We start from the raw sequence: 17,733 nt of genomic DNA, 5'->3' as shown, positions 1-17,733 counted from the left end.
CCGCTTATGGGAGGTGTAAGCTATAATTTTACCCCGTAAAACAGCTTTACTGGCCTCCCAAAACACCACCTCGGAAACATCAGAAGAGGAGTTATCGGCTAGATAAGAATCCCATTGGTCTACCAAGAAAGTGCGGAAATCATTATCCTCATACAATGTGGGATTCATTCTCCAGCCAGACAAGGTCCTCTGGGGCGCCTGGTGATCAAGAAGCTCCATCCAGACCACATGATGATCGGAAAGTACTCCATCCTCAATCATCACTCTCCGGACTCCAGACAAAAGGGGTGGGGCAACTAACAAGTAGTCCAATCTACTGTGTACTTTATGCACTGGAGAATAATAAGTAAAATCAGATTCGTCTGGATGGAGCGTGCGCCACAGGTCCACAAGGCCCAACTGCGAAGTAACAAAGTTGACCCCCTTGTGTTCCCCCTGATGTAAACGAGACTTAGGAGGCTTACAGTCAATAAGGGGATCAGCAGTAATATTGAAATCCCCACCGAGCACCAGTTGGTACTCAGAGAAGGGAGCAAGAGCAGCAACCAAAACAGAGAAAAAACGATGAGAATACACATTAGGGGCGTATATAGAGCAAAAAACATATTTCTTTCCCTGAAACACCCCTGCCCAGATTACATACCGGCCCTCAGAGTCCGAAATCACTTTGTGCACAGTACAAGTATGTTTCTTATGGAAAAGCACAGCTACACCTCTCTGTCTGCTATTAAAGGAAGCAAAGACAAGCTCACCCACCCAATCCCTGCGGAGCTTAGCATGCTCAGAAGCGCTGAGGTGTGTCTCTTGAAGAAGCAAAACTGTAGTTTCCTACGCTTAACAGGAGAGTGCAACCCATCTACATTAAAGCTAGCAACCTTAACCCCAGACATAATAACCAGATATATCCAAAAAGCACAAAGAAGACCAAAGATCAAACGGGACGGTAGCACCAGCCTCCCAGCCGAGCCGGCGCTCCGTCCACTCAAAGAAAGAATCAGACTGAACCAGATTCCCAGGATGCAACCCAGTCCCCAAACTACCCATCAACTCAACTGCCAACTCCTTCAAACAAGCCCCCCCCATACAATCAAAGTGGCCCTCCCCCCTCCCTCCCAACAACCCCGCCACCCCTTCCCCCATCCATACTGGCGACCACACCCCCATGTCACCAACACCCACTGCAAACAAACACAGATGCTCACACTCACCCCTCACCCTCCCCCAATCTCCCCCCCCCCCCCCCAAGCAAGTCTAACCGCAAGTACCAGTCTCGTCCATGACCGAAATGAAATAGAACAGTAGAGAACTGAGGACAGGAAGACATCCCAACCTCTGGACATAAAGGCCAAACACAAAAGGTCAAAAAGTAGCAAAAGAGAAACCAAGACAGCCAGACCCTCACAGCAAAGGAAGGCATCTAACTCTCTCGGTCAGGCCAAAGAGAGAGTCTGAAAATGTTTATCAGGTGTCCAATCCCGCTCTAAAGCCGGCTGAAAGGGGCAGGAGCATCCCCTCCACAAGTATCTTTCCTGCAAACCGCCAAAGTTCCCCCACCCCGTATCTGGAGGCAGTGCAACTATGTCCAAACAAAGAAGCTCCATCCAAAGGGCAGCAAAGTAATCCAGACAGGCAATGATGGTCCTTGTCCTAGATGAAACCATTGGAAAGCACGGGAGGCCCTAAGGCTCACCCCCAGATCAAAACTCTCCTCGTCCTCTGGCAGGAATGCCCCCTGAGGAGCAAGCTCATTACTGAGCAGGGAGGCTCTCAATGAAGCGCTTCAGCTCTTCTGCCTTAGATACCGTAAAGGTGCGGTTCTCGTAGGTCAAGCGCACCTTAGCCGGGTAGAGAAAGGCAAATCGAATTCCTCTGGAAACCAGTTGAGAGCAGTAAGGCGTGAAGGTTCTTCTCAGCTCCGCCACTTTAGTAGAGAAATCCTGAAAAATCAATAGCTTAGCGCCCCCATATAGCAGATGTCGCGCCTTCTTAAACAGGTCAAGCAAGCGAGCCTTAACAGCATAGTTGTGGAAGTGGGCCAGCACAGCTCGAGGTCTGCTGTTACCATCAGAGTCACGTCGTTGCCCCACACGATGAACACGCTCCACTACCACAGGGCCCTCAGTGTCTGGGAAACCAAGCTCCTTGGGCAACCATTGTTCAATCAAGTGCTTGAGCTCAGAATCTTGTACAGTTTCTGGGATTCCAATGATTCTAAGGTTCTTTCGACGAGCCCGGTTTTCCTGGTCTTCCACCTTCTCCTCCAGCTGGGAAACACGGGCCTCCAGAGAAGCAAGCCTGCCATCAGCCACTCCAGCTCTATCTTCCTGAGCCGATAGCCGCTCCTCCACTTGTTGCAGTTGTGCAGCCTGCCCCACCAGGGAATCTTTAAGGTCGTCCATAGAGGCATGCAGCTTGGCCAGTTTTTCATCGAGCAGCTGCGAGAGGTGCCTCATGGAAATCCGCATTACCTCATCCGGGGAGTGGGCCGTCACAGCGCCATCTTGCGCGCCGGGCTCCCACAGGTCTTTGTCGGCCGCAAAACTTTTGGCGGCATACTCCGCCGCTATGGAGTGCAAGCCGCGCTTCCCAGCCCACCGCCGGTTCCAGGTGCCTAGCAACGGCTGCGCTGCTAATTTTTAGTCATGTGCCGGTCAGGAGCGCGCTGGCAGGGGAGGAAATCGGGGGAAGCTCAGTGCTCAGACGTCCGATCAGGAACCAGCCATCACGTGACCCCCCCCCCCCCCCACAGCTGAAGATTTTCTATTGTCCTTTTTTTTAAAAAAAAAAGAAAAGAGTGCTTCAATGGGAAAGGCACTCTGAACTTCATAGGTTTAATGCATCTTGATGTTTTGATCGGTGGTTTTAGTTTGATCTACCCAAGATATTTAAGGTGTTTGTCTAACTTTGTTTAATGTTCTTTACAGAGCAGAATAGACTAATAATAATAATAATAACTTTATTTTCTATACCGCTATAATCTTGCGACTTCAAGGAGGTTCACAATGAAGAAAAGCTGTACAAACAGCAAATTACAGGGTAAAGGTAGATAAGAGAACATTGAATGGTCAGTGAAAGTACAAGGTGAGTTACAGGGTCAGTGAATTACAAGGTTCACAATAAGTAACACTATACAATCAGCGAATTGCAGAGAATTACAAGGTGCAAGATGGATTAGAGGAAAATATACATACGTTGTTGAAGAATTTACTTGTTTCCATATTACATTAACATGATCGGGCACTAGCGGGAAGTTGGGTAACTATTGTGGGGAGGACGTTATGGCAGACAAAGAATAACGGGTTCCTATTATGGTGAAGAAGGAATTCAGGTGAGGTGAGGTGGCTCTAATTGTGGGGGGAAAAGTCTGGCTAGGGTATGAATTTCTTGAACAAGGTTGTTTTTAATTCTTTCCGAAAGACACTGTAGGTCTGTCTAGCGACATCAGTGAAGTAGCCTAGCCAAGTTTGCTGTCTACCGGCTTGGAACTTGAATGTTCTATCTAGAAAGGTTCGATATCTGCAGCCTGTGATTTTCGGGTAAGTAAAGAGGTTGCGGTTTCTGGTAGACCTTGTGGAGGAGTAGAATTCAAAGTGAGGTAGCAGGTAGTTGGGGGCTATTCCCCAGATTAGTTTGTAGCAAAGGCAGGAGAATTTGAATTGAATTTGTGCTTCAATTGGTAACCAATGCAACAGTTTGTAGAAGGGGCTAACATGATCACTTTTCTTTAGTCCGAATATTAGGCGGATGGCCGTGTTTTGAACTATTCTCAATTTTCTCACGTTTCTTTTAGGTATCCCCAAGTAAATAATGGATAGAATCAATGACTGTACCAATATTCTGAAGGATAAAGGGTCGAAGTATTTTTTTATGGTTTTCAGTTTCCAAAGGTTGAAGAAGCATTTTTTTGTCACTGAGTTTATGTGATCGGTCAAGGTCAAGTGGGTATCCAGGGTGACTCCCAGTATTTTTATAGCTTTTAGTATTGGGTGGTCGTGGCCATTTACATGTATTGTGGTTGTAGTGATTTTTTCATTTGGGCTTGCCAGGAAAATTTTTGTGTTTTAGTGCTGTTCGATTGCTTTGGTACTAACTGAAGGGGGTTCCACAGCAGTAGAGAAGGAGGTGGAGTTGATGAATATAAATTTCATCCTCCTGCAATGAACTCGCAAGTATTGGGGATATTCACCTGTTGTTAGGATTTGTATGCTGTGTTAATAGAAAGAAGATTATCGCGGTAAGTACCTAATCTTCCCATATTTTTACTGGAGACAAGATTCCAACCACATTCCATGAAATAATGTTTAAATTATGATTACCTATTTTCCTAAATTTAACTAGATATCAGAAACAAGAAGAAGAAAGAAATATTAAGGTTTAGGTGCCCAGGCACTATCTAACCAGTAGTAACCTGGGATGACTATCACAAAATAACGTCTGCAAATCATTTCAAGAACCACATTAAAATAATATTCCATTCCTCCCATACCTTGCACTGACCAGCACTCCTCCACCCCTACCCTGATCCTCAATCATGAAATACAAACACAAGCCAAACAGCCTAAAAGCTGGCATGAGTGCAAGTCACTCAAAAATGCATAGAGAGCCCTCACCCCCATGCCACAAACGGCAAACAAGAAAGCATTTTCAAAGTAATTACAAAACCATTAGAACAACAAAATAAAAAAAGAAAGCAAGTATGATTTCTTAAACCAGTACACTGAAGATCCATGTCCAGTGATAGTAAAAGAAGAAAGGTTACATCAGAAATCATTTGATATCTGAGTCGTCAGTGAAAATATGAAACTAAAAAATGCTCTTCACCAACTGCAGTGATATCATAAGGAAGTGTTTGTAGAACAGTGGTGCCTCCTGTCAGTGCAGCTGCTGACTGTGGAAATGGCAGCCATTTTTCTATCTTCCCTCTCCATGGTCTGAAGCGAGTTGTTCAGACTGTTTATGCAAGGGTCATCGTTGAGCCTCTAATGCCCTTCCTTGAAAGAGGGTCCTGGGAGGGCTCCAATGTAGGAGGCTGTCACTGGCTGCTTGAGGAGAATTATTGTAAGCTTTGGCAACTTGGGGAAGGTTTGTGGAACATAGGAGCAGATTAGTAGCCAGGCAGCATTTGGGGCCAAGGGAACCTGGTGTATCATTGGGGGAAACCTGCATTTCATCTGATGGCATCATGTCAGAATGCAAAGTGCTCTGCCTTCTTCAGAAAGAGAAGGAACAGAAAAAGAGAAGGAACATTAGGGATCAATGCATTGCACCACTTTATTGTACTACTTTTATAAACTTTTGTAAACCTCATCGAACTAACAGTTATGCGGTCTAGAAGTCTGGTGTTATGTTATGTCTGGAGCCCTTATATGTCTTTCTGCTGTGGTCCATGACTGGCGAAGTCTTCCACAGAATTGCAAAACCACTCTTCCTGGTGTGATCTTAATAACTCCAGATTGGCCACATTGTTCTCGTAAATATTCAGCTGGTGGCGGTGAGCCATCAATGATGTTCCTGGATTTTTGAAGCTGGGCCATGTCCGGGCTTTGGCATTTCACTATCTGGTTTATGCTGTGCTGGCTAACACACAGCTGGATAAATTGATATTCAGAACTTAACTGGTGATGGGTTGCAGCTTAAAGAGAGGACTCTGTTTTATGCATTTCCATTCATGTGGTTACTCTGTCTCGTTAAGTGCTGACTTTACCCTGGAATGCTAACTGCTAGTTTTCAGTGGTGATAACCCGGTAAGTGCCATTGAACATCAACAGATAGCTCCATACAAGTGAGTTTTATCTGTCAGTGGCTGTTTCTTGTAAACCATTTGAATATTACATTACATTACATTAGTGATTTCTATTCCGCCATTACCTTGCAGTTCAAGGCAGATTACATAAGAGTTGTCATGAAGTTACAAGATATATAGGCAGATTACATAAGAATTGTGAAGTTAGGTAATACATGTTGGGTAATTTGAACATTTTAGATTTGATAAGGAGTAGACACTGTAGTAGGTGGAGCTTGGGATGGATCTGGTCGTGTTAAATAGGTTTTATGTATTTTTTGAAGAGTAGAGTTTTAGTTTCTTTTTTGAAGGTTTTGTAATCTGTGATCAAAGACAACAGATTGGTCAGCAGAATATCAACCAGTACATGTATAAATTGTGACTCTGCCTGTTCTATGCCCAAATTTCACCCCTGAATATGCCTACATGCAGATTTCATTTAAAAGAATACCTGTCCCTTGTATACTTTTATGCATGTAAACTTGGGTAATTTAATAAAATCCTTTTTATATGAATAAAATGGACTTTGAGCTTGAAAAATCCTTTCTAAATTTCTTCCTTAGTGTCTAAGTACAGTGACGTAACCTGGCTGGTAAACTAGTGTCTTCAGAAAATGTGTGTAAATGTGTGCAAATGAGAAGCAAATTTGGAGCCCTTTTACTAAAACTTAGCATGCGAAAACAAACATTAGTATGCACTAAATGTTGCATGTCCTATTTTATACTTATGGGCCACATGGCACTTAGGGCTCCTTTTATCAAGCTGCGGTAGGCGGTTAACGTGCGGAATACCGCGCGTTCAACCGACTGCCGTGCTAGTCGCTAACGCCTCCATTGACGAGGCGTTACTTTTTTTGGTGTACCTTTTTTTGGTGTACCTTTGGCGCACCTTGATAAAAGGAGCCCTTAGTGTACCCAGCATGTACTAAACATTAGTAAAAGGGTTGCTTTGTTTTTTAGCTGTTTAGTCATGTTCAGTAGACATTTTCCAAAACTTGAACAGCTCATTAAGATAACAATAGATACCATTTTAAGCAATATATTTTCAATTTTTACTTCATAGACTGCCAGTGGTAATGTAGAAGCAAAAGTAGTATGCTATTACAGACGACGGGATATTTCCAACAGCCTCATAATGCTGGCAGACAAACATTCTAGTAAGTATGTGTGTTTATTTACTATTTATTAAGTAAAGATTTTCCTATTTCTTCAGGATAATGGGAAGTAACAATATTTATCCTAGGATAAGCAGGCAGCATATTCTCTAATGTGGGTGACGTCATCCACGGAGTCCCGTCATGGACAGCTTTTCAAGCAAACTTGATTGAAGATCTTAAAGTTTTCTAGTGCTGCACCGCGCATGCGTGTGCCTTCCCGCTCAGCTAGAGGGTGCGTTGCCTCAACGTGGTCCTTAGTTCTTAGTTTTCCGCGGAGCCAGAAAGCCCTGTCTCTTCTCTGCGTCGTTTTTAGCACCGCGGCTTCTTTTATTGTTTTTTTACGATTGGAAGTCGCTGCGCCCTATGTCTTTACTGTTTTTGTTTAAAAAAAAAAATCATTGATCGCGCCGGGGGTCCCCGGTTTTTTCCTTGGCCGCCGGCCTCGCGTGGCCGCGGCCTTTTTTTCCTACTTTATGTCCTGGCCTGTTACCGGGTTCAAAAAGTGCACACAGTACGGTCGGGTGCTCTCGATCACTGACCTGCACCGTTGGTGTATACTTTGTCTTGGTGTTGATCACCCTACAGCTTCTTGCCCGCATTGTGCCACTCTTCAACCTCGGGCTTTTCGTCGACGGCAGTCTAAAATTGCGGAGCTCTTCGCCATGGACCAACCTGGGGATAAGACCTTGACCATGGTATCGGCCTTGGCCTCGACATCGGCCTCGAAGGCCTCAGCCCCGAGTAAGTCTTCCTCGACTTCAAAGGCCTCGGCAATTCCGGCTTCAAAGACCTCGGCCTCGGGTAAGTCTCCTCTTCCTTCTTCAGGTTCAGCTCAGCTACCAAAGAAGCCATCCTCGGAGTCTCTGGCCACCCAGGCAGTGAGTGTAGTTCTGCTGGTCTCTACGAGACCTCCTCCAAAGCGTGCCTCCACTTTCAGGGAATACTCTACATCGAGGTCGCCCTCGTTGGAGCGCACTGCTGCACCAGTCCATCCAAATCCTTTCGTCTTGGTGCCGATGTTCGAGGATATGCTTGAGGTTATCTTAACCTCGCAGATCTCCTCTGCTTTGGCTTAGCTTGCCCCGGCCTCGATCTCACTTGTTGTTGACCAGCCTGAGCGTTGCGCCGAGGGCTCTCGAGGTAAGGTGCGTCGGTCCCAGCGTTTCTCCTCGAGTGACTCCTTGCCTGCTCCCTCGAGGCAGACTTCTCCCGCCGCCTGACCTCGCTCGAAGCGCCGGCCTAAGCGTACCTCTTCTTCTAGGCAGCGATCCACGAAGCGGTCCAGAGACTCTCCCCCGAGGCGGGGTAGGTCACCGGGTCCTCGCACGACAGGGTCCATCGAGCCGTCGGACCTCATGCTGTCTGATCCTCCTCCTCGACGTCCTCCTTTGCCTTCTCGGTCTCCGTGCCTAAGAGCTTCGAGGTCGAGACCCCCGCCTCACTGCCGCGTAGGAAGGTCTCTTCCATGGGCTTGCTGGGGCGGGCTCCACGAGTCTCCGTTCCTCATACCCCGGTTCATCGCCTTCCAGGCATTCTAAATGCAAGCAGTGATCAACTCCCCCTCGTTCTCTCAGCTGGGCCTCCTCGACTTCCATGCTTGTGGACACTGACGTACCAGCGCAGTACTCGAGGGAAGCACGAGCGGTCCTTTGCATCCTTGGTGCGCCCTAAGCCGAAGCCCACTCCTTCAAAGGCATATCGGCTGCCGCCCCGGCAATACCCGCAGAAATCTACACCTACCTTCTATCATCCGCCTCCTCAACGCCAGCGGCAGCAACGGGCTCCCCCTAAGCCTCAGACCTCTGCTGTGTCTAAGCCCGCACCGTCTTTTAGACTGGCTGAGCGGATGGGGGCGGGCACCCTCCGCTTCAGAAATCGCCCCTCTTCCTATCGGGGGCCGTCTCTGGGCATTCTACCTGGCCTGGACCCGCATCACTTCGGACGTGTGGGTCCTCTCCGTTGTTGGAGAGGGGTATTCGCTAAATTTCCGGGCGTTGCCTCCGGACAATCCTCCCAGCGGGTCTCTTTTGAATCAAGCGCAGCTTCCCTTGCTCCTTCTGGAGGCTCAGGCTCTTCTTCGTCTTCGGGCTGTGGAGGAGGTTCCCCCTTTCTCAGCAGGCACAGGGGTTTTACTCCCGGTACTTCCTGGTCCCCAAAAAGACCGAGGACCTCCGTCCTATCCTGGACCTCCGGAAGCTGAACATGTTCCTGGTTCGGGAAAAGTTCCGGATGCTCTCGCTTCCTGTTTTGTATCCGTTGCTGAACAAGGGCGACTGGATGTGTTCCCTCAATCTGAAGGAGGCCTATACTCACGTGCGAGTTCATCTGGCCTGTCGCCGGTTCCTCTGCTTTCAGGTCGGGGACCTGCATCTGCAGTACAGGGTCCACCCGTTCGGGCTTGCTTCCTCCCTGGAGTCTTTACGAAGTGCCTCGTGGTGGTGGTGGCGGCGGCTCTGCGGTCGATGGGCCTTCAGGTTTTCCCGTACCTCGACGATTGGTTGATCAAGGCCTCGACCAAGGAAGGGGTTATTTCAGCGACCTGTCAGACTATTACCTTCCTTCAGCATCTGGGGTTCGAGGTGAACTTCCTCAAGTCTCAGTTGTACCCCTTTCAGTCCCTACAGTTTATCGGGGCCGTGCTGGACATGGTTCGCCTCCGGTCGTTCCTGCCTCCCCCTCGGCAGGCTGCGCACGTGCGGCTGAGCTGGCAGGTGTCCCTACGGACTTTGGTCTCGGCAAAGCAGATGATGGTCCTCTTGGGACGCATGGCCTCCACCGTGCATGTCACACTGTTTGCGAGACTGCATATGAAGGTCCCTCAGTGGACTCTGGCTTCTCAGTGGCGGCAGGATCGGGATCCCATTTCTCATCGCATTGCGGTGACTCCCTCCTTGAAACGCTCGCTCCGTTGGTGGACCAGCTCTTCCAATCTTTCCAGAGGTTTGCTCTTTCTTGCTCCTCCGCATCACAAGGTCCTCACGACGGACTCTTCGGCGTATGCTTGGGGAGCGCATCTCGACGGGCTGTGTACGCAGGGCCTTTGGTCGAGTGCGGACTACCATTGTCACATCAGCGTGTTGGAGCTTCGGGCCATTTCTAGTGCATTGGTGGCCTTCCGGCATTTGCTTCAGGATCGGGTGGTCCTGGTACGCACGGACAACCAGGTGGCGATGTATTACGTGAACAAGCAGGGGGGTATGGGTTCCCTGTCTCTTTGCAAGGAAGCTCTTTGTCTTTGGAATTGGGCGTTCTGCCACAACATCTTTCTTCGTGCGGTGTATATCCAGGGCGAACACAACTGTCTGGTGGACAAGTTAAGCCGCCTTCTGCAGCCGCACGAATGGTCGCTCCATTCCCGGGCTCTGCGACAGGTGTTTCTTCAGTGGGGGACTCCGCAGATAGATCTCTTCGCCTCACCCCTCAATCACAAGTTGCCTCTGTTCTGCTCCCTGGTGTTCTCCCCTGATCGTCTCGAGGCCGATGCATTCCTTTTGGATTGGACGGGCAGGTTCCTGTATGCGTTTCCTCCTTTCCCGTTGATTCTGAGGTCTCATGTCCATCTGAGGACTGCCCACGCCACCATGATTCTGATCGCTCCTCGGTGGCCTCAGCAGCCGTGGTTTTCCCTGCTTCTTCAACTCAGTGTCAGGGATCCTCTACTTCTGCCTGTGTTTCCTTCTCTGCTGTCTCAGAGTCGGGGTTCGCTCTTGCATCCCAATCTGTAGTCACTACATCTGACGGCTTGGTTCCTTTCCACCTGACTCCTTCCCTTGAGTTGTCCCAGTCGGTGTGGGATGTTCTGGAAGCTTCTTGGAAAGCTTCTACTAGGCAGTGTTATGCCCAGAAGTGGATTAGATTTGCCACGTGGTGTGCTTCGAATCAGGTGGAACCATTGTCTGCTTCTTTATCTTAGGTTTTAGATTATTTGCTTCATTTGTCTCGGTCTGGCCTCAAGACCAATTCTGTTCGTGTACATCTTAGTGCGATTGCTGCCTTCCATCGGCAGCTTGATGGGAAGTCGCTTTCTGTCTACCCCATGGTTTCTCGTTTCATGAGGGGTCTCTTGAATGCCCATCCTCCTCTCAAGCCTCCCCCTGTGGTTTGGGATCTGAATGTGGTTCTTGCTCAATTGATGAAACCACCGTTTGAACCCATGGACAAAGCTCATCTGAAGTTCCTTACTTGGAAGATGATCTTTCTGCTTGCTCTCACCTCTGCTCGCAGGGTTAGTGAGCTTTAGGCTTTGGTTGCGGACCCACCTTTTACTGTTTTTCATCATGATAAGGTGGTCCTCCGCACTCATCCCAAGTTCTTGCCTAAGGTGGTGTCAGATTTTCACCTTAATCATTGCATTGTTCTTCCGGTGTTTTTTCCGAAGCCCCACTCTCATCCTGGAGAGCTGGCGCTTCATACTCTTGACTGTAAGAGGGCATTGGCGTTCTATCTCCAACGCACCCAGTCTCATTGGAAGGTTCCTCAGTTGTTCTTGTCTTTTGATCCAAATAGGTTGGGACGTCCTGTTTCCAAGCGCACCTTGTCCAACAGGTTGGCTGCTTGTATTTCCTTCTGCTACGCTCAGGCTGGTCTCTCGCTGCATGGTCGGGTCACGGGACATAAAGTCCGAGCGATGGCAGCTTATATCGCTTTCCTCAGGTCCACGCTAATTGAGGAGATCTGCAAGGCTGCCACTTGGTCTTCGGTTCATACCTTCACCTCTCACTACTGTCCGGTTTTGCGTAATCTGTTTTCCTGAATTGCCAACTTCCCTCTGTCCCTTTTTGGTTAGCTTGGAGGTCACCCACCACATGTAGAGAATATGCTGCCTGCTTGTCCTGGGATAAAGCACAGTTACTTACCGTAACAGGTGTTATCCAGGGACAGCAGGCAGATATTCTCGCAACCCTCCCACCTCCCCGGGGTTGGCTTCTTTGCTAGCTATCTGAACTGAAGACCACGAGGAGGGGATGCGCCCTCTAGTGGAGCGGGAAGGCACACACACACATGTGTGGTGCAGCACCAGCAAACTTGAAATCTTCAATCAAGTTTGCTTGAAAAGCTGTCCACGTCGGGGCTCCGTGGATGACGTCACCCACATGTAGAGAATATCTGCCTGCTGTCCCTGGATAGCACCTGTTATGGTAAGTAACTGTGCTTTATTTCATCACAGTTAGATATTAAGAATTATTCTTGATTTCAAGTTATAGTGAAGGCTCAAATTCTATCTTTAGTTAAGAAGACTTGTTTAAAAATTTTTGCACTGTCATCCAGATTTTGATGATATTGTACCTAGGTTATTGCAGTGGTTTTATTTGGGTGTCTCTGAATGTTCTTTATATGCCCTTCAGCACATTCAGAATGTAGTGGCTCAAATTAAAGTAGAGACAGTTGTTTTGAGCATATATTGTCAATTCTTTTTTTCTCAAATGGAGAATTCAGTTCGAGTCACATCGATATTTAAGGCATTGATTGAAGAGCTCAACTGAGCATTTGTTCTACCTTCCATATTTTTGATTTCCTTGATCTTTAGACTTTGAAAGCCATCTGCCAAAAAATTGAGATGATCATTCTTTATTGCTAAACTTATATAATGGAAATCATTAATCTCAGCTTTATGATCCCATATCCAAATACTGATATTTAGAAAACATTTGATAGCTTATTTATTTCTCCATGCATATAGATAAATTGATAAGAACCAACGCTTAAGTCAGGGCAAATTTCTGTTTTGTGGGCACAAGATAACATCTTTGGATAAAGAGACAATATTTGATGTTTGATAGATATTGTCACACAATGTGTTTGTATTATTTTATTTTATCTTACATGTTTTATAATTAATGCTGTTTATTTTTATTGCTTAGAGTGGGATATAAATTTTTCAAATAAATACAGCAGCGTCTCAGTTAACCAGGACTCTCACACAACCGGCAAAAAAAATTGCCAGTGGAAAATAAAAGTCCCAAAATGTCCCCCGAAGCACCAGTGGTAGCGTCCTGAGCTGCAAATCCTCCCTCCCTCCCTCAAGTCCCAAAACAGCTACGCACCTCCTTCCTTCCTTCCTGAAGTACCTGCGGCAGAGGTCCTGAACCACAAACTCCCTCGCTCCCTCTCTCTTTCTTTTCCTTACCCAAAGTGCAGTGGTCTACAGGAGGCACAGGCTGCTAGTGGCCTGCCCCGGCAAGACTTTTCCTCTGATGCGTCACTTACAACAGATCAGAAGAAAGGTCTTGCTGGGGTTGGCCACGAGCAGCAGAGCGGGAGCAAGCGACTTCACGGTTCAGGATCACCACTTGCTTCTTCCAATTCGTGGCTTGAGGAAGGGAGGAGGAGGACTTTGACTCAGGACCGCTGGTGCATCAGGGCAGGAAGAAGGGGGTGGGGAATTGAGAGTGTGTTAGACAAGGTTTCTAACACACACTCTCAATTAACCAGAAAAAGTTATTCGATATCCACCAATCTCCATGGGTGACGGATAACTGAGATTCTACTGTAAATACTCAAACATGACTTTAGTGTAAGTAATAAAATAAAATTGAATATATAGGCTTTGGTAACATCTGTCTGAAGGCCATAGTGGCCATTGTCACAGGGAAGTTCCTATGAATTCCAGTGGAAACCCAGAGAAGCCAGTTGCTGATGAAATGGCAGCTAAATTGACCCAGTGCTCAGACAAACCTAAACCCATTCCACAGCCTAGAGCTAGAGGGAAGAAAGAGACCAACATAGAAAATACTTTGAAAAGTGTACCTAAGCAACCAGGTACCAATTTTTATCCCAGGACAAGCAGGCAGCATATTCTCACGAATGGATGACATCACTGACGGTGCCCCGGTACGGACCACTTTAAAAGTGCATAGCCACTTTAAGTCTTTAGAAAGTTCGCAATAGCCCAAACTGCATATGCACAAGTGTCTTCCCGCCCGACATAGGACGTGCAGTCCCTCAGTTTCTTAGTTTCCGCGGAGCTAAGAAGTTGCTCATCAACAGCTGTTGATATTTTTTCGCTGCCTTCCCGCTCACGCGGCTAATTTTTTGGCTTTTTAGTCAGTATTTGTTTTCTTCTTTTCTTTCTTTTTTTATAGTAAAAAAAAAAAAAAAAAAGTCACTTTTTCAGCAGGGCCTGTTTCACTCCTCGTGCCTCAACTTTCGATTTTGCCGAGGCCATTTTTCCCTCCATGTCCCGTCCTCAAACGGGTTTTAAGAAGCGTGGACGGTGTGCTTGTCCTATTTCTATCACAGATCCGTATCGCTGATACCTCCAGTGTTTGGGGCCGGAGCATAGGGCTGAATCTTGCACTTGCTCCTCACTCCAGAAGAGTACACTTAAAATCGTCTTATTCAACAACATCTCCTCTTCGGTTCTGCTATGGAGGGTGATTCAACACAAGCGCCGATGTCGGGGTCCGCACCAAAGTCAACGTCGCAACATCCGACGTCGATGGATTCATCTTCAGTGTCGCATGCAGTGGGTAAGCCTTCCCCCACCACTTCGGGCTCCCAGGTCACTTAAGTAGTGAGCCAAGTCCTGCAGACTTCGAAGAGACCCAAGAAACGCTCGGCTCCTATTGCGGTGAGTGCCTTAACATCGGCCTCCTCATCGCCGGAGAGCAGAGCCGCACTGACAGTACCGGCAAAAAAGCCAAAGGTACTGGTGCCCACTCTAAAGCAGCAAATTCAAGAACTGCTGCGGGAGGAGTTAAGGGAGCAGTTACAGCTTATTCCCTGTTACGGCAATGCTAACTCCCCTGGTGCTAGTCCGGCTGAGTCTTCCATATTGGCACTGATATTTGCAGCCTCGGTGTCGACATTTCAAAAATCTTCCTCGGTGCCGTCTGAGTTGGCTAAACGCTTGATGTCGGAGACAGCTTGACACGGTTCTTCTTCCCAAACATCTCTCAAGACGATGTCGATCAAATTGGGTAAGGCCTTGAAGAAGATGAAACATACGGAACCATCGACACCCAGTGCTCGACACCGCCTTCCACCCACACAGGACTCGGACCTCTGGGGTGATTCTGAAGAGCCTGTTCTGTCTGAGGATGTCTCTTTAGATAAAGACTCTCACCTTCCATCTTCTCAAGAACCTTCTCAGAGAGCAGATAAGTCTTCTTTCACAAAATTTTTGAAAGACATGGCAGAGACTCTTTCTATACCCCTTGAAGCTGACTCAAAAAAATTAAAACAACTTTTGGATGCATTAGATTATGAGCAGCCACCTGGACTTTCAGAGATCCAAGATGGCTGACGGAACAGTTAGCTGAGCAGTTCGTTGCAGTGCGCTTGCTCAACACTGCTTGTTTCTATTCTTTAAAGGACTTTACCTGCGATTATGCCGAAAAGGAGAGGCTGTAGCGCTGCTGGAGCCTCGCGGCGTTCTGGCCCAACCAATCTCAGCAATATTGAGGAGCTCCTGTGTTGAATGCAGGAGATCTCAGGGGCGTTGGCATACCTGCTGGAGGCACTCCGTAGCGGCGAGACGGAGGCGATCTCCCTGGGTCTAGAGACCACCTTGAACCCTAACGCCAGAGCACCTCCCTCTCCTCCTCAGCTTTCCAGCTCCCCACAGGTGGAGGAGCTCCCGGAAGGGGGTGCGCATTTCTTCCCGGAGGCCACTAGGAACATGGTGTGGAGCTTGGAGTTGGACTCCCTGCATTTGTAGGAGAGCCCTGTGGACGCTGAGGAATTAACTCTGAGGGTGGATCGCGAACAGGAAAGTCACCGTCAGGAGGAGATAACAGTGGTGAGAATATTGAATTTAAAAATGTTTCCTTTATACTTAAGAAGCCCAGAGAGGTAACTCTTGAAGCTATCTGGCAAAATTAATTAAGGCCCAGCTGGTTCAGCTGGAGCATAAACTTAAAGCCCAAGAAACTGACATTAAAAATTTCTAAGTTGAATTACAAGATTTAACAAATTCCACTGTGAACTTTTCTCAGGAAATAAAAGTTTCCAAACAAATCACAGAAACATTAGTGAGAGAGAACATCAATTAAAAAGAAAACTAGAGCCTTTAGAAAATTTCTCTTGCACTAACAACTTAAGATTGATTAATTTTCCTAGAGTTGTGGCAGTAACTCCTAGAGACATGTTGAAACATTATATGATGGAAACTTTAGAAATTCCAGAGGATATGTTACCACCACTAACCCAAGTGTATTATTTACCTATCAAAAGTGGAGAGCAATTAAAATCACAAGAAGATGACCAACAACCACTTAATATCTCAACAATCTTGGAACTTTCGAATAGGGAAGTGGCAACAGCAACAGCTGCAACGCTCCTCCTTACAGTTGCTTTAGCACCAGAAAAGAATTGGTTACTTAGACTTTTCTATAAAAACAAACAAAAAGAATTTCTTGGACACAAAATATTAATGTTTCCAGAACTGGCATGGGACACGCAGAAACGTCGACGTAAATTCTTGATCTTAAAGCCAGGAGTTATTGCCCTCAGGACGACTTTTTTCTTCGTCATCCGTGTAAATGTGTGATATTATATCATATGAAAAAATGTTTTCTTTGATCCTAGCCAATTGACAACTTTCTTGTCAGGGGCTCGCCTTGTAGGAGGGAAAATATGAGTGCTCATTGACTGTTCCGTCAGCCATCTTGGATCTCTGAAAGTCCAGGTGGCTGCTCATAATCTAATGTTTGATTTCCTACCTCAGCTAATTAATCTTTTTTCTTTATTAAGTTTTCCTATTAATTTTGAACTTGCCGATTCTACTTCTTGGATCTCATATTGAGGATTTGAGTTGTGGTTAAGCTATTATTTAACATAGTAACATAGTAGATGACGGCAGATAAAGACCTGAGTGGTCCATCCAGCCTGCCCAACCTGATTCAATTTAAATTTTTTTAAAAATTTTTTCTTCTTAATTATTTCTGAGCAAGAATCTAAAGTTGTACCCGGTACTGTGCTTGAGTTCCAACTGCCAAAATCTCCGTTAAAACCTACTCCAGGGCATCTACACCCTCCCAGCAATTGAAGCCCTCTCCAGCCCATCCTCCACCAAACGGCCATATACAGACACAGACCATGCAAGTCTGTCCAGAACTGGCCTTAGTTCAATTTTTAATATTATTTTCTGATTCTAGATCCTCTGTGTTCATCCCACGCTTCTTTGAACTCAGTCACAGTTTTACTCTCCACCACCTCTCTCGGGAGCACATTCCAGGCATCCACCACCCTCTCTGTAAAGTAGAATTTCCTAACATTGCCTTTGAATCTACCACCCCTCAACCTCAAATTATGTCCTCTGGTTTTACTATTTTCCTTTCTCTGGAAAAGATTTTGTTCTACATTAATACCCTTCAAATATTTGAACATCTGAATCATATCTCCCCTGTCTCTCCTTTCCTCTAGGGTATACATATTCAGGACTTCCAGTCTCTCCTCATACGTCTTCTGGTGCAAGCCTCCTTTCATTTTCAGCGCCCTCCTCTGGACCGCTTCAAGTCTTCTTACGTTCTTTGCCAGATACGGTCTCCAAAACTGAACACAATACTACCCATACTTACCTGATCGCAAATTACCCGCTTTTCAAAATTACATTTCTGACTTGTTACAGCTGCACAGATACATGGTACGCTCTATCTATGATACTTTTGAGCTAACATCTCATGCTGTGGCTATGTCTGTGGCTATGCGGTGCCTAGCCTGGCTCAGAGTTTCGGAGCTTGATGTTAACCACCAAGATTGGTTTGCTAATGCTCTTTGTTTGGGTGATGAACTTTTTGGGGCTTCCTTAGGTACAACCACCCAAAATTTATCTGCCCACAAAACCAGGTGGGAT

At 46.7% G+C, this 17,733-nt stretch overlaps 1 protein-coding gene across 5 annotated transcripts in view; it reads left to right on the top strand.

Annotated features, from left to right (window-relative positions):
- Positions 1 to 17,733, top strand: part of MTA3 (metastasis associated 1 family member 3) — a 459,795-nt gene that overhangs the window by 72,121 nt on the left and 369,941 nt on the right. For all 5 annotated transcript variants that reach the window (XR_004538871.1, XM_033939005.1, XM_033939006.1 and 2 more), the window contains exon 3: positions 6,845 to 6,938. Coding sequence is in view for 4 of the 5 variants with exons in the window: in XM_033939005.1 (XP_033794896.1) it covers positions 6,845 to 6,938 (94 nt within the window). In the remaining variant the exon portion in view is untranslated. The remainder of the gene's footprint in view (positions 1 to 6,844; positions 6,939 to 17,733) is intronic.

Source organism: Geotrypetes seraphini, chromosome 3, assembly GCF_902459505.1.
Source record: "Geotrypetes seraphini chromosome 3, aGeoSer1.1, whole genome shotgun sequence".
In the NCBI taxonomy this organism is placed as follows: domain Eukaryota; kingdom Metazoa; phylum Chordata; class Amphibia; order Gymnophiona; family Dermophiidae; genus Geotrypetes; species Geotrypetes seraphini.
Note: the sequence above shows the minus strand (reverse complement) of the source record. Positions and strands in the feature narration are given on the sequence as shown.